At 40.7% G+C, this 15,624-nt stretch overlaps 1 protein-coding gene across 1 annotated transcript; it reads right to left on the bottom strand.

Moving 5' to 3' along the window:
• Nucleotides 1-496: 496 nt before the first annotated feature.
• On the bottom strand, nucleotides 497-10,788 carry LOC134582680 (protein kinase C delta type-like). The gene is made up of 9 exons (XM_063439330.1): nucleotides 10,089-10,788; nucleotides 9,547-9,647; nucleotides 5,706-5,867; nucleotides 5,497-5,588; nucleotides 4,258-4,320; nucleotides 4,004-4,142; nucleotides 3,529-3,720; nucleotides 2,334-2,462; nucleotides 497-607 (listed from the first exon to the last, which is right to left on the bottom strand). Exons 1-9 carry the CDS (start codon nucleotides 10,786-10,788, stop codon nucleotides 497-499), a joined length of 1,689 nt encoding a protein of 562 aa, XP_063295400.1.
• Nucleotides 10,789-15,624: the final 4,836 nt, after the last annotated feature.

Below are 15,624 nucleotides of genomic sequence, written 5' to 3' on the forward strand. Positions count from 1 at the left end.
CGTCCTGCAAGCGTGAATTGGCCTTACAGGTGCAAGCAGCAGACAAGAGAAGGTCATGCGTAGAGCATAGAGATTGAGAAGGGGCATACCTATGGAGCAGTGAGGAGATATAGGAGAGGATAGAATTGTTCAATGCTTATAGGTATGGATTAGTACTTTGAATTGACTCCTCTAGGATTCAGGAATCCAATGTAAAGACTGGCAGAGGGGAGAGGTGTGAGAGGAGCGACTGGAGAGGTAAATCAGTCTGGCAGCAACATTCATTACAGACTGTAGCGGGGCAATACGGCTTTTGGGTAGACCAGATAGGAGAGGGTTACAATAATCTATGCGGGAGATTACTAGACAAGGACAAGGTCCTTAGTAGTATCTTGCGTAAGGTAGGAGCGGATGCAGGCTATGTTTTTAAGATGGAATCTACAGGATTTGGGTGCAAAGACACACAGATACACACATACCATAGGAGAACATGGTCTTTTTGATGTTCAAGCTACTGCTATAGTTTGACCAAGATGTGGCCATCACCATCTTCTTTGCTGGAAATCTTTTCTTTTCTTTCATTACCGACATTCCTAGATTGTGAAGGACGGGCCATGGATGACTTAGTCTTCAAATAAAGAGGTGTTACTTAGCAGAAAAAAAAAATGTCTTCTGTGGTGTCTATCTCTTGATACGGTGTCTGCAACAAGAAATGATATGTAATTAGTTTAGCATCATATGGCATTGCCTACTTCTTACATATAAATAAGAATGTACAGCTTATTATGGTCACAGTAATGGTGGGGAGCAATTATTATTATTATTGGCATTTATATAGTGCCAATAGAATCCGTACTGCTTTACAATATTATAATGGGGGGGGGGGGGATTTAACAATAAGGAAGACAATTACAAAAAACTTACAGGAATGATAGGTTGAAGAGGACACTGCACAAACAAGCTTACAGTCTATAGGAGGTGGGGTATAAAACACAATACGACAGGATATAGCAATCAAAAAGGGTAGGATTGAAGCAAAAGTGGAGGAGAGATAGAGTGCTGCCTTTTGGAGAGAGCAAGGGACAGGTATGTGAGGTAGAGGTTCATCTGGGAGGCCATACGCTTTCCTAAAGTGATGGGTTTTAAGGTACTTTTTAAAGATTGAAGACTAAGGGAGAGTCTGATGGTGGTAGGCAGGCTATTCCTAAGGAAAGGAGCCACCCGCGAGAAGTTCTTCAAGTGTGAATTGGCCTTACGGTTGCAAGCAGCAGACAGGAGAAGGTCATGGGCAGAGCGTAGAGATCGAGAAGGGGCATACCTGTGGATCTGTGAGGAGATGTAGGAGGGGATAGAATTGTTCAATGCTTTATAGGTATGGATTAGTACTTTGAATTGACTCCTATAGGATACAGGAATACCATGTAAGGAAAGACAAAGGGGAGAGGTGTGAGAGGAGCGACTGGAGAGCAAAATCAGTCTGACAGAAACATTCATTACAGACTGTGTGCAGAATGTGGCAATATGGCTTTTGGGAAGACCAATTAGGAGAGGATTACAATAATCCATGCAAGACATTACTAGAGCATGGACAAGCTGCTTGGTAGCATCTTGCGTAAGAAAGGGGCGCATGCGGGCTATGTTTTTAAGATGGAATCTACAGGATTTGGTAACAGACTGGATGTGAGACTCAAAGGTGAGGCCAGAATCAAGTACGATGCCAAGACAGGGCGCTTGCAAGGATTGGCTGATGTAGGTTCCGTCAACTTGAAGGGAGAGCGAAAGAGAAGGATCAGTATTAGGAGGAGGAAAGACAAGGAGCTCAGTTTTAGAAAGATTGAGTTTCAGAAAGTGGAAGGACACGCAGTCAGAGATGGAAGAAGGGCAAGCAGTGACACATTGCATGATGGCAGGGGAGAGGTACGGGGAGGAGAGATCTATCTGGGTGTCATTGGCGTACCGGTGGTAGTGGAATCCAAAAGAGGTAATAAGTTTGCCAAGAGATGCAGTATAAAATGACAATAGAAGGGGACCAAGGACAGAGGCTTTGGGGACTCCAACCGAGATATGACGAAGGGAGTAGGTATCATTAGAAAAGGAGACACTGAATGAGCATTGGGGCAGATAGGAGGAAAACCACGAGAGGACAGTTTCACAGAGACCGAGTGATTGAAGAGTTTGAGGAAGGAGAAGATGATCAACAGTGTCAGCTATTAAGGCAGTTCTTGTTAAATGGAGCCCCCTCTTGGATATGATCACTGGTGGATCAAGAAATCAGTTTTCATCTTGTTGTGGTGGAATTATTATTCTGTATAATGTTTCCTCATTTTGTAAATACTGATTATTTGTGTACTTACCAGCAGTGACAAGAATGGACAGGTCACTTTGCCCCCCTCTAGATCTTTCCAATTAATGTTAGTGTAGAAGGGGTGCTCCCGAATGTTCCTTCCTGCCACAGCACGTGCATTAGGATCCTTATCCAGGAGCTAGAGAGAGAGGATACACTGAGTATAATTTACTTTATATCTCTGTAACACTTTGATGTACAATCTTTAATGCATCAAAAACCAATCACCTCTGATGGAGGACGCCATTTTAACCTTCTAACAAACCTCAGATGAGGCAGTGCTTGTGAAAAGTTAGTTGTAAATGTATTACATTAACTAAAATCTTGATTATATGACTGACCGGTAAATAAGGTTTTTTTTTTAATAAAGATTTCTTCTTGTGTTGTCCAATCGGAACATAAAATGGCTGCTTGATCTGTCTGTCGGTTGCAGGCAGAGAGTAATAAATAGGATTAATAAATGAAAAGAAGACAATAGGCTCTGATCCAGAAGTCCCAAAACAATGAGGATGCCCATTGTTACTCTCCCTAAATCTGGGGAATAACCCACAATGTACAAAGTAAAGATAAGAGTGGTGTGGAGTGTCCACATTAGTGCTGGGATTTCTACGGGTGTCCGTGTACGCAGTTATATACGCTGGTAATATCTATAACTAGTTGTCTCTCACCCTGTCCTGTTTATGGGTTCTGATACTTTTCCACACTACTGTTTTCCCCCCTAGGATTATTAAAGGTGGGGCTTCCCTCTGCTTTTTTCCCCTCTTCTTTTTATGTTAACTCTCCCACTAGGACACCACAGTCCACTCTTATCCTTAATAAATAGGATTACGTATTGTAAATTAAATGTCAGTGTTTTTATCTGCCATCATTATTAAATATTAGTATTAACCCATTAAACATCAGGATTTAAATAATTTCAGGCGTTAGATAAACACCCCAGCACTCCATGCCGCTATCAAACCCGTGCAAAAGGGGGCGATAGGCATGAATGTGGAATACCTAATCTTCTCAGCACGGAACATAAGTTACTTTCACTATTCCAGTTGGTTCTTTAACCTGTTTAGTACATACTCCAATAAATATAACTAGTATCGATTCCCAGTAACGACCCCATAACTCCACCAGTATCTTCTTTAATGTTTATTTACATCCCCTATCATTACATCCAATTAAAACATTAACCGGCACATTCTCTATCACCTTACCTTGTCCAGGAGGTCTGTAGGATTGCTGCACAGCCAGGTGGGGTAACGTGGGTTCATGTTTAATACTTCCTCTATGAACTCCTGTCTGCTGAGACTGGTATTAAATGGGTACTGTCCGGTGATCATGCGGCAGAGAATTACGCCAAATGACCACCAGTCTGCTGATTGGCCGTACGGTTTGCTGCTGAGTACCTGGCAAAACCCATAAGATATGCAATTTTATTAAATATGGTATTAAATGTACCAAACCTATCACATTCTAGAGATCTTCATACATTACCCATCTTTCTATTATTAAGCTAGTCCAATAACGTTCCTGTCAGTCCATCCATTAATACTCCGATACTGCCCTTATACCCAGCTCGTGTTAGCGTTCTACTGCTCGTTATACACCCCTTTAGCTACTGCATTGCTCTTATACCACTCCACATCCCCCCCCCCCCTACAGTTCACATGACCACAGCCTCTAACTAACCTCTGGCGCCATGTAATTCAGTGTGCCAGCTTGTCCTCTGGTTGTTGTATCTGTAAAGATATTTTCTGCCGAGAGACCAAAGTCAGCTATTTTGAGATAGCCGTTGGCACCCAGGAGAATATTGTCTGGTTTCAGATCCCTAAATGATGAAGACAGATATAAATGTGAGATATAGGACAGGGCAGAGATATCAACACATTATTTCTTGTTAGAGTAAGTTACCGCTTACTAAATAAACAAACGCTAATACTGACCGATGAAGGATCCCCCTGGAATGGAGATACTGGATCCCACAAACAAGGTTTGATGAAAAGAACCTGGAAAACAGAATATAAAGAACATAAAGCAATCTCCCCAAACAGTAATAGTAAATAAAATAATAAAATATACCTGGGCAAGGTACGAGTATCTATACATCATGCTAAACACTCTGCTACCAATATAAACATAACATTTTCATTTTAAACAGGACCTGTCCTTGGGAGATTAGAGTTTACTTTATTATCATTAATATTGTTATTAAAACCATCAGTTCGTTAATTTGGAACATGACTGTCCCTTGATATATTATCCATTGAACCCTTCTCGGTTCTCTACCATAAAGCACAAGCTGCTCTATGATTCTTCCAATTTGTTAGATGTACAAATCAATAATCTATAAATATATGAATGTATTAAGAAGATCTATGGTCATAGCAATTTGTATTTCAAGTGTGTAGAAGAAGATCCACCCTGAAGTCAGCTTAGAGCTGCGGCAGGTCAGCTGACCCCTAGTGGCTCCCGATCTGCCGTCAGTCCGTACAGAATGTATCCCGCTGCTAGTCCTGAGTTTCTTGTTTTTTTGTTTTTTGTTTTTTTAAGACTATCTTTATTTTTATTTTTAAATCGAACAAAGCAGGTAAAATTATGTGTACACGTGCAGTAATGCCTCAGACAGACGCGGAATGAGTTATTAATAAGGAAAACATCTAAAAAGTTCTAAGTTGCCTCTGTATACACACAGTTAGGTGTTTGGGCATGCATCTCAATAGTAACTTTCCTAGCTGGAAGTACCATGGAAAGCATAGTAATAAACGATATCATCAGATGGAATCCATGATATCAACCGATTATCCAACTCGTCAACCATTTAAGCCATCACATATTCCAGAGGGATGTAAGATCCTCCGTCCTCAGCTAGTGAGCGAGATACCACTGAGGAGGAGGGGGAAAAAAGGGAGGGAAGAGAAAAGAAAGAATAAATAGGACACGAGCATAGAATAGGATCAGAGCTGGGTTTCTTGTATTGCCTATTGTCTGGCTGATATGGAAGGGGGAATTCTGGTTTAGTACATTACCGTTAACTCAGTCTGTACCCCTGATGGATCTCCATTAATAGCTCTACTATTGAGGATATATGTAAATACAGGGTTATATCCATAGCCTCTTACAATACTGTATCGTGTGTTAAACTCACTCCTTCCTCCTACCTGCTAGAGCTATTAATGACTCACCTTGCTTCCCCCATGGGCAGACATTCCTTTCCAGCCATGTAAGAACGGAGACTGCCCCCTGGTACGTGCTCCATGACCAGGGAGGCTTCCTCCTGTTTCACAAGACAACACATATCCAGTTAATATATATTGTAATAATAATAACAGAACACAATCAGCCGTATAGAAATATATAGAAATAAGGAAACATTATGGACAGCGTTTCTTACCTGGGTCTGGAAGGCAGCGAGTCCCTGACATAGGAACGGACTGCCGCTCGCCATTTTCAGTATCCGCTCCTCCCTCTGAATGGTCTTTTCCTTAACTTTATCTTTCTTTATTACTTTAAGTGCAACAACCTGACCTGTGTCTTTGGTGGAAGCTAGCACAACCTGAGCATCACATAGAGAGAGGAGAGAGCCTCGAATCAGCCACAATGTCACAAACGAAGGGGGAACTTTCAGCTACTTTTTTATTTAAAACTTCATTCAGTGGGTGCATATTACAGCTATCACGTGGTAACATCACTTCGACACCACCTGAGGGATGTCTATACAGAGCTTGGGAACCTACCTGGAAAAAACTTACATAAAGAATAAATATACATAGCTCTGGAAGCTACCTGAGAACCCTATATCAGGGATATATATACAGAGCTCCGGGACCTAACTGAGAACCCTATATAAGGGATATATATACAGAGCTCTGGAAGCTACCTGAGAACCCTATATCAGGGATATATATACAGAGCTCCGGGACCTAACTGAGAACCCTATATCAGGGATATATATACAGAGCTCTGGGACCTAACTGAGAACCCTATATATGGGATATATTTACATAGCTCTGGGACCTAACTGAGAACCCTATATCAGGGATATATATACAGAGCTCCGGGACCTAACTGAGAACCCTATATAAGGGATATATATACATAGCTCCGGGACATAACTGAGAACCCTATAAGGGATATATATACAGAGCTCTGGGACCTAACTGAGAACCCTATATAAGGGATATATATACAGAGCTCCGGGACCTACCTGAGAACCCTATATAAGGGATATATATACATAGCTCTGGGACCTAACTGAGAACCCTATATAAGGGATATATATACAGAGCTCCGGGACCTAACTGAGAACCCTATATAAGGGATATATATACATAGTTCTGGGACCTAACTGAGAACCCTATATAAGGGATATATATACAGAGCTCCGGGACCTACCTGAGAACCCTATATAAGGGATATATATACATAGCTCTGGGACCTAACTGAGAACCCTATATAAGGGATATATATACAGAGCTCCGGGACCTAACTGAGAACCCTATATAAGGGATATATATACAGAGCTCCGGGACCTACCTGAGAACCCTATATAAGGGATATATATACAGAGCTCTGGGACCTACCTGAGAACCCTATATAAGGGATATATATACAGAGCTCCGGGACCTAACTGAGAACCCTGTATAAGGGATATATATACAGAGCTCTGGGACCTACCTGAGAACCCTATATAAGGGATATATATACATAGTTCTGGGACCTACCTGACAACCCTATATAAGGGATATATATACATACCTCTTGGACCTACCTGAGAACCCTATATTAGGGATATATATACATAGCTCCGGGACCTACCTGAGAACCCTATATAAGGGATATATATACATAGCTCTGGGACCTACCTGAGAACCCTATATAAGGGATATATATACATAGTTCTGGGACCTACCTGAGAACCCTATATAAGGGATATATATACATAGTTCTGGGACCTACCTGAGAACCCTATATAAGGGATATATATACATAGTTCTGGGACCTACCTGAGAACCCTATATAAGGGATATATATACAGAGCTCCGGGACCTAACTGAGAACCCTATATAAGGGATATATATACAGAGCTCTGGGACCTACCTGAGAACCCTATATAAGGGATATATATACATAGTTCTGGGACCTACCTGACAACCCTATATCAGGGATATATATACAGAGCTCTGGGACCTACCTGAGAACCCTATATAAGGGATATATATACATAGTTCTGGGACCTACCTGAGAACCCTATATAAGGGATATATATACAGAGCTCCGGGACCTAACTGAGAACCCTATATAAGGGATATATATACAGAGCTCTGGGACCTACCTGAGAACCCTATATAAGGGATATATATACATAGTTCTGGGACCTACCTGACAACCCTATATCAGGGATATATATACATAGCTCTGTGACCTACCTGAGAACCCTATATAAGGGATATATATACATAGCTCTGGGACCTACCTGAGAACCCTATATAAGGGATATATATACAGAGCTCTGGGACCTACCTGAGAACCCTATATAAGGGATATATATACAGAGCTCTGGGACCTACCTGAGAACCCTATATAAGGGATATATATACATAGTTCTGGGACCTACCTGACAACCCTATATCAGGGATATATATATATAGCTCTGTGACCTACCTGAGAACCCTATATAAGGGATATATATACATAGTTCTGGGACCTACCTGACAACCCTATATCAGGGGTATATATACATAGCTCTGGGACCTACCTGAGAACCATATATCAGGGATATATATACATAGCTTTGGGACCTACCTGTGAACTCTATATCAGGGATATATATACATAGCTCTGGGACCTACCTGAGAACCATATATCAGGGATATATATACAGAGCTCTGTGACCTACCTGAGAACCCTATATCAGGGGTATATATACATAGCTCTGGGACCTACCTGAGAACCATATTTCAGGGATATATATACATAGCTTTGGGACCTACCTGAGAACCCTATATCAGGGATATATATACAGAGCTCTGGGACCTAACTGAGAACCCGATATAAAGCAATATATATACATAGCTCTGGGACCTACCTGAGAACCCAATATAAAGCAATATATATATATATAGCTCTGAAACCTACCTGTGAACCCTATATCAGGGATATATATATACATATCTCTGGGACCTACCTGAGAACCCTATATCAGGGATATATATACAGAGCTCTGGGACCTAACTGAGAACCCGATATAAAGCAATATATATACATAGCTCTGGGACCTACCTGAGAACCCTATATAAGGGATATATATACATAGTTCTGGGACCTACCTGAGAACCCTATATAAGGGATATATATACAGAGCTCCGGGACCTAACTGAGAACCCTATATAAGGGATATATATACAGAGCTCTGGGACCTACCTGAGAACCCTATATCAGGGATATATATACAGAGCTCTGGGACCTACCTGTGAACCCTATATCAGGGATATATACAGAGATCGAGAATGATTGCTGTGTAAGGGACATATAGATCTATATTCTAACTAAGGTCTCAATTTAATATTTTTGGATAAACTTTGATAATCAAATTATCACAATCTGTTAGAATTTTTTTTTTATAAATGATTTACCTGCAAAAATTTCCTATAGACTGTAATGACTTCAGTAGATAAATAATTTGAAAAGAGATTGTGATCATTTGAAAAGCTTACCCAAACATTAAATCGAGACCAATGTCTGTAATTCTAATGTGAATAATAAGAGTTTAGAGAAAGATACAAAGATTCAATAGCACTCCACATAGTATTTTGTGCAACTTTGAGATTTGTATTTCATGTATGTATGGATGAAACCTATCACCTTCTTTTATTTATTACATTATTCATAACTCGATTGTTTACTTTTCTTAGATTTCTGTTCAATATTCTTTTCAATATGTTTAATAAAAATAATTTGAGAAGATTTAATAGAACTGTTAGTATAACAAGCCATGTTAAACATCACAGAATAGAAGAGTCCTGGAGATTGTATTTGGAGTCTCAATAGAATGTTCTAAATACTTTTCAGATCTGAATATGTTTTCCACATTCATGGATGATACACAGATTTATAAGAAAGTTAATCTCAATGAATTGTTATAGGAAGATAATGATGATTATGAGACCTATAATTGTTCCCTACTAGATCAATAGATGTATTAAATAAGGTGTAGACATTGCTCGTTGACTCACCTTTCCAAAGCTCCCCTGTCCCAGCACTTTGTGGAATCTATAACCGTTGAATGACAGAGGCAGTGACGTCTTTGGTTCAACCACAGACTGTCCACTTACTCCTTAAAGAATGAACACATATAATATTAGTCTCCACTTCAACATAAACACAGGAACCAACTTAATTTCTCTAGTACCCCACATTCGCCCTACAAATCTTCTGAACCCACCCAGTTATATGAAATAATAATATGGTTTGTAAATATCACATCATGGACCATTTCATTAAAACAATTTTATAGTTTGTGGTACATTAGCCATGAATATCTTTGGCTAATTCCTAATGGATGGATAAATATTCTAGATAGATCAAAGGGCTTGAAATATTGGTCTGTACCATTATAGTTTAAAAAAACCATCGCCTGAGCACTTATGGTCACTGAATTGCAGGAGATAGTGATTAAAGAGAGATAGTGAATGGGTTCAGAGTATGGTCAATTGAGGGTAAAATCTCTTATATTTTAAATTGACCAATCTCTTTAAAGCATGTAGGTTAATCTTACCTGCCACACATTCATCGTCGCTCGTTGGCTTGTTTTCTTTCTTAAAGCACTTTTTCTCTCCTATCTCCTCCCTATCTCTTTTCTCCTCTTCCTGCTTTCCAGGGGAGATCTTTATCTTTTTCTGCCTAACTTGTTCCTTCTCCTCCTCATCATATTCCCTGCTTCTTTTCAGGACTTGTTTTCTGGGTGGAGATGTGTGACCGCCTTTTCCAGCAGACTTTCTCTCACTTTTCTGACCAAGTTTTGAAGATGAGGAGAACTTTGGTCTTTTCTGCATGAGCTGCTCCCCATGATCGCACTCCCTGCTTCGTTTCAGGGCTTGCTTTCTGGGTGGAGATGTCTGATCGCTCTTTACAGCAGACTTTCTCTCACTTTTCTGACCCAGTTTGGGAGACGGGGAGAGCTTTGGTCTTTTCTGCATGACCTGCTCCTCTTCATCATGACTGGAGGTCCTGTATCTTTTCTGACCCTGATATCTGATGCGTTCCTCAGCAAGGAGCCGTCTTTTGGGTTCTCTCTCTCTCTCAATGTCCTGCTCATTGCAGCTCCTACTTCTCTTTTTCCTGGAATGTCCAGGAGATATGCGCTGTTCCTGCTCTTTTGAACCGTTACTGAGTTTTCTATATTTGTTTTTAAATTCGTCAGAATTTTCCTGACTTACCTCAGTTTTCTTATGAGAACGCTTTCTTGTTCTCTTCATGCTTATATTATACTGTGTGAATCTATTGCTTTTAAATTCACAAATATATTTAGCAATCAGCTAATTAATAATAGTAACAATAAATAAATTATTGCCAATCTCACTCAAGCAATGCAGTAGCCACTGTCCACTCGCAAGGTGTCCAGTCACTCTGAGGGTAGGTGAGTTTGACATTGATTGTTTCATCGGATGATGTCAGAGTATTTATGATGTCACTACACCTGTCCATATATGGAGATATGAACTGGTCAGTAATGGAGAAACTAATATCTTATCCCAGTTTTATAAGTCTCAGGATCCCCATCCAACAGTGAACTAAGAGTCATGGTAGAAACCTTTTTTGGATACCCCTGCTCTATTGGGATGACAGGGAGATGTGACTGAGTTATTTTCATTACATTAATTAATCAATCAATCTCTAAATAATAAAGACACTGTACAGGTCCCTTCAGTCTGTGTTATGAAAGTTGCATTTCGCCAGCAATTATCTGCTATATACTAACAACAGCCCCCAACTTTTCATGGGTGCTCCCAAAATAGTGATACCCAAGCACACACACACGCACATGCACACACATACACATACAAGCACACACACACACACACACACATACACACATGCACACAAGCACACGCACATGCACATACAAGCACACACATGCCTCCTAGCCACATAAACAAACATATAAAAGCATCCAGTGATATAGACAAGTATAGACACTCATACAGTGACACCAACATCACACATACATCCGGATTAAATCCAAAAATGCAATTTATTAGTAATTTTTTCCTCAAATATATGTTTTTCAGGGCTGGCAGTTGATCAGTTTGGGTCTTCAATCAAACTTCATTTGAGCTACTGTGTTACTGGTGTTTTTAACCCTAAATTCTCAGCACCAATAGAGGATTTCATAGTGTCTGATAGCCTTGGTGATGTGTGGAAACCTGCAGAATGTGAGGCATGCCACAAAAGCTGCACCTAGAGGGGCATTTTAGATCTGCTGCCAACCTTACTCTGCTAACACCCAGTTCTGTGCTCCCTGTGCTCCCTTGTTAGTTACCATGCACATTGTCATTAATTACAAGCCGGTTATAAAGAAGATGTGGAGTATAACTCCCATCACTCTCAGACAGGATACAGTTCAACCCATATTGACAGCTGGTATTTTTATTGTGGTAGCCAGCTGTATAATTGTAGTTTACTGGGTTTTAAACAAAGTACTTTCTAAACTACTTAACCTTAAACCCCGATTCAGTAATTCAATGACATAGGATTACTGCACAGAGTTCACTATACCCCATGTTATTACTGTGCCCTGTACTACAATAATAACCCAAAACGACACAATATTATGCATCTGTGCAGTAATTTGAATTGGTGATATAAATCAGCGATCTATTGGAAGATTTCGCTTATCATTGTGAGTGAGGGGCGGTCGCCCTAGACATGCTTATACCATTTAATTTTCATAACTAACAATAATTTGTCTCCCAACGTAAATTATGTGTGAAAAACACACAAACATAGAATATTACAAGACAATATGACAGATTTTAGTGGGTAAAGTTGCATTATTTAAATTTCCCATTTCATACTGTATTGCATCATTTTGTGGGGAGGTTTTGGTCAACGTGATTGCTACTTACATTATAGTAACTTATTACCAAAATTTGAAATATTCTACAATTGAAACACAAATGTGCTCATTGCAATATGTGATCTATAACTGCCGAAATAGATGAAACCCGTTGGCTTATAAGGGATTTTCAAAGATAGGATAAGTAAATCGAAACATTTTTAGATATACTTTTCTGGCTAATTCTGCACTAGTTTTCAGAAATCATAATAGTTAATTCTGTGGAAAAAAAGTTTAAATACATTTTTGAACTGGTCAGTAATGGAGAAACTAATATTATCTTTTCCTAGTTTTATAAGTCTCAGGATCCCCATCCAACAGGGAGCTGAGAGTCATGGTAGAAACCTTTTTTGGATACTCCTGCTCTATTTTTATTTTTTTTGTGTTTTTTTATCCCATTAATTTAGCATTATATATATATATATATATTAGTGTAGGACCCAAGGAGACATCTGACTGCTGTTTTGGGGTCAAGAAGGATTTTTTTCCTAGTTTGTGGCAAAATTGGAAGCGCTTCAGACTGCGTTTTTTTGCCTTCTTTTGGATCAACAGCAACAACATATGTGAGGAAGGCTGAACTTGATGGACGCAAGTCTCCTTTCAGCTATGTAACTATGTAACTATGTAACTATGTAACTATGATATTAAAATACTGTGAAGTAGTGGTGGGTGTAACACAATATGGCCGTCTGGTGGAACTGAATCCCCATATTTGTTTGGTAAGTTAGGTGACTTTATAAAATTGAAAACTGTATTTTTATGTGTGAGCTGTTCCTTATCTGTATTATTAATCATTTAAAGAGACAGCAGCTAACCGTTATGACATTGTACAAAATATTTCCAAAAAAAGTGACCAAGACTAAATCAGAAGGACAATACTAATAATAACTTCCATTAAGCCAATCAGAGCCGGACACGTGTCAGAAACAACCCAAGTGTGAGAAAGCCCTGGTCACGTTATTGTATAGACTTTGTATATCTGTTGTAACGGTTGTTTTACATGTGCTGTCTCTTTAAATAATGACACATGACTATTTATTTGTGTTGTGCATCCTTTTGCTTTCTTGGTTATTAAATCAATCATTTTCAGTCTCTGTATTTTCTGTTCTTTTATTTATTTTTAATTCACCGTAGTTTTTTTATTTACACATTAGAAGGGATTATTTTTTCTGATGGCGGCGGGATCTTTGGTAAATGTTAGTGATGGGCGGAGCTTAAACAGCATTCCATTTCAGTTGCAAATTTACCCTCAATCCATCGGTGAAATCAGTCCGGCAGTGTCAGGATCGGGACAGGGATCCAACACGCAGAATACAAACAGGAGCTAGGTACGTATACCGGACCTTAGAATGGCCGGACTAACGTAAGGAGTAAGCAAAGAATGGTCAGAGACAAGCCGAGGTCGAGGGAACGAGAGAGCAGGTAAGCGAGAGGCAAGCCGAGTCCAAAGGATAAGAGAGGTAAGCAGGGTAGAAAAATACAAGCCGAGTCAGAACCAAAAAGACAAATCGCAATAAGAGCACTGAGTGACCAGACTAGCTAGAACCACGACAGGGCAATGAACCATTACACACAACCCTATTTTATACCTTGGCTCTTTAATTGATGATCCCGCCCCTGACGAGTCCTGATTCGTTGCTCGGGACTTGATTGACAGGTCGGAACGTGATTGTCGTCATGACGTCGGCTACTGAGCGCCGCGTCATAAAAGGAGGCGGAGCAATCGCGGCCGGCGTGTAAACGGCCGGGAGGACTGCGAGGATCGGGTGAGTCAGCCCCCCTGAGAGGACGGATGTCTAAGTGTCTCACCTCCTCCGAGGTAGAGACAACAGGTACCCTGACAGTACCCCCCCTCTCAGAAACGCCCACCGGGCGGAAGGAACCGAGACGGAAAACGAGCATGAAATGCCCGGAGGAGACGAGGGGCATGCACATCTTCACGGACCACCCAAGACCTTTCTTCAGGCCCATACCCTTTCCAGTCAACAAGATATTGCAACTTCCCCCGAGAAACACGAGAATCGAGAATGGATTTGATTTCATACTCCTCCTGACCCTCAACCTGAACAGAACGAGGGGAGGACACAGTGGAGGAAAATCTGTTACAAACCAAAGGCTTCAACAAGGAAACATGAAAAGAGTTAGGGATGCGCAGGGCAGGTGGAAGGGCAAGGCGATACGCAACCGGGTTAATTCGAGCCAGAACCTTGTAAGGGCCTATGTAACGAGGAGCAAATTTCATGGAAGGAACCTTCAAGCGGATGTTTCTGGTACTCAACCACACCCTATCACCCGGGGCAAAAACCGGAGTCACCCGTCTACGTTTGTCAGCGTGTCGTTTGAACACCGTGGAATTATGAAGAAGAATTTGTCGAGTCTGATCCCACAACTTCCTCAGATTGGCAACATGAACATCAACAGACGGTACCCCTTGGGAAGGGGAAACCGACGGAAGAATGGAAGGATGAAAGCCATAATTCATGAAAAAGGGGCTAGAACGAGTAGAATCGCAAACGAGATTGTTGTGCGCAAACTCCGCCCAAGGAATCAGACCGACCCAATCGTCCTGGTGTTCGGAAACAAAACAATGCAAATATTGTTCAACCTTTTGGTTGGTGCGTTCGGCAGCTCCGTTGGACTGGGGATGATAGGCAGAAGAGAAATTCAATTTGATGCCCAATTGAGAACAGAAGGATTTCCAAAAACAGGAAACAAATTGGGAACCTCTATCAGAAACAATTTCAGAGGGTATACCATGTAAACGAAAAATCTCTTTCGCTAATATCTCAGCCAATTCGGGAGAAGAGGGCAGTTTAGGTAAGGGCACGAAATTAGCCATTTTAGTAAACCTGTCAATCACCGTGAGAATAACAGTCTGCTTTTTAGAAACAGGCAAATCGACAATGAAGTCCATAGCCAAACAGGACCATGGTTTCTCGGGAATTTCCAGGGGGTGCAAAAGCCCACATGGGGGCGTATGAGGTTGCTTAGTCTTCATACAGACATGACATGCCCCGACGAAATCCCTAATATTCTTACTTAACGAAGACCACCAGAAAGCTTTAGAAATCAGGGAACACGTTTTGCGTATGCCAGGGTGCCCAGCCACTTTACTGTTATGAAAGCAATGCAGCAGTTCCAGTTGGAGTTCAGGAGGAACGAAGTACCGAGCCCCAGGAACATGTCTGGGAGCCAG

The sequence above is a fragment of the Pelobates fuscus genome, chromosome 13 (genome assembly GCF_036172605.1).
Source record: "Pelobates fuscus isolate aPelFus1 chromosome 13, aPelFus1.pri, whole genome shotgun sequence".
Classification (NCBI taxonomy): Eukaryota; Metazoa; Chordata; class Amphibia; order Anura; family Pelobatidae; genus Pelobates; species Pelobates fuscus.

Coding starts and splice junctions, on each gene's coding strand:
- LOC134582680 (XM_063439330.1), bottom strand. CDS start 10,788: ATGAAGAGAACAAGAAAGCGTTCTCATAAGAAAACTGAGGTAAGTCAG. Junction 4,321..5,496: donor CTGCCCATGGGGGAAGCAAG/GTGAGTCATTAA, acceptor TCTGTTTTCCAG/GTTCTTTTCATCAAACCTTG. Junction 608..2,333: donor GTCCATTCTTGTCACTGCTG/GTAAGTACACAA, acceptor CTTTATTTGAAG/ACTAAGTCATCCATGGCCCG.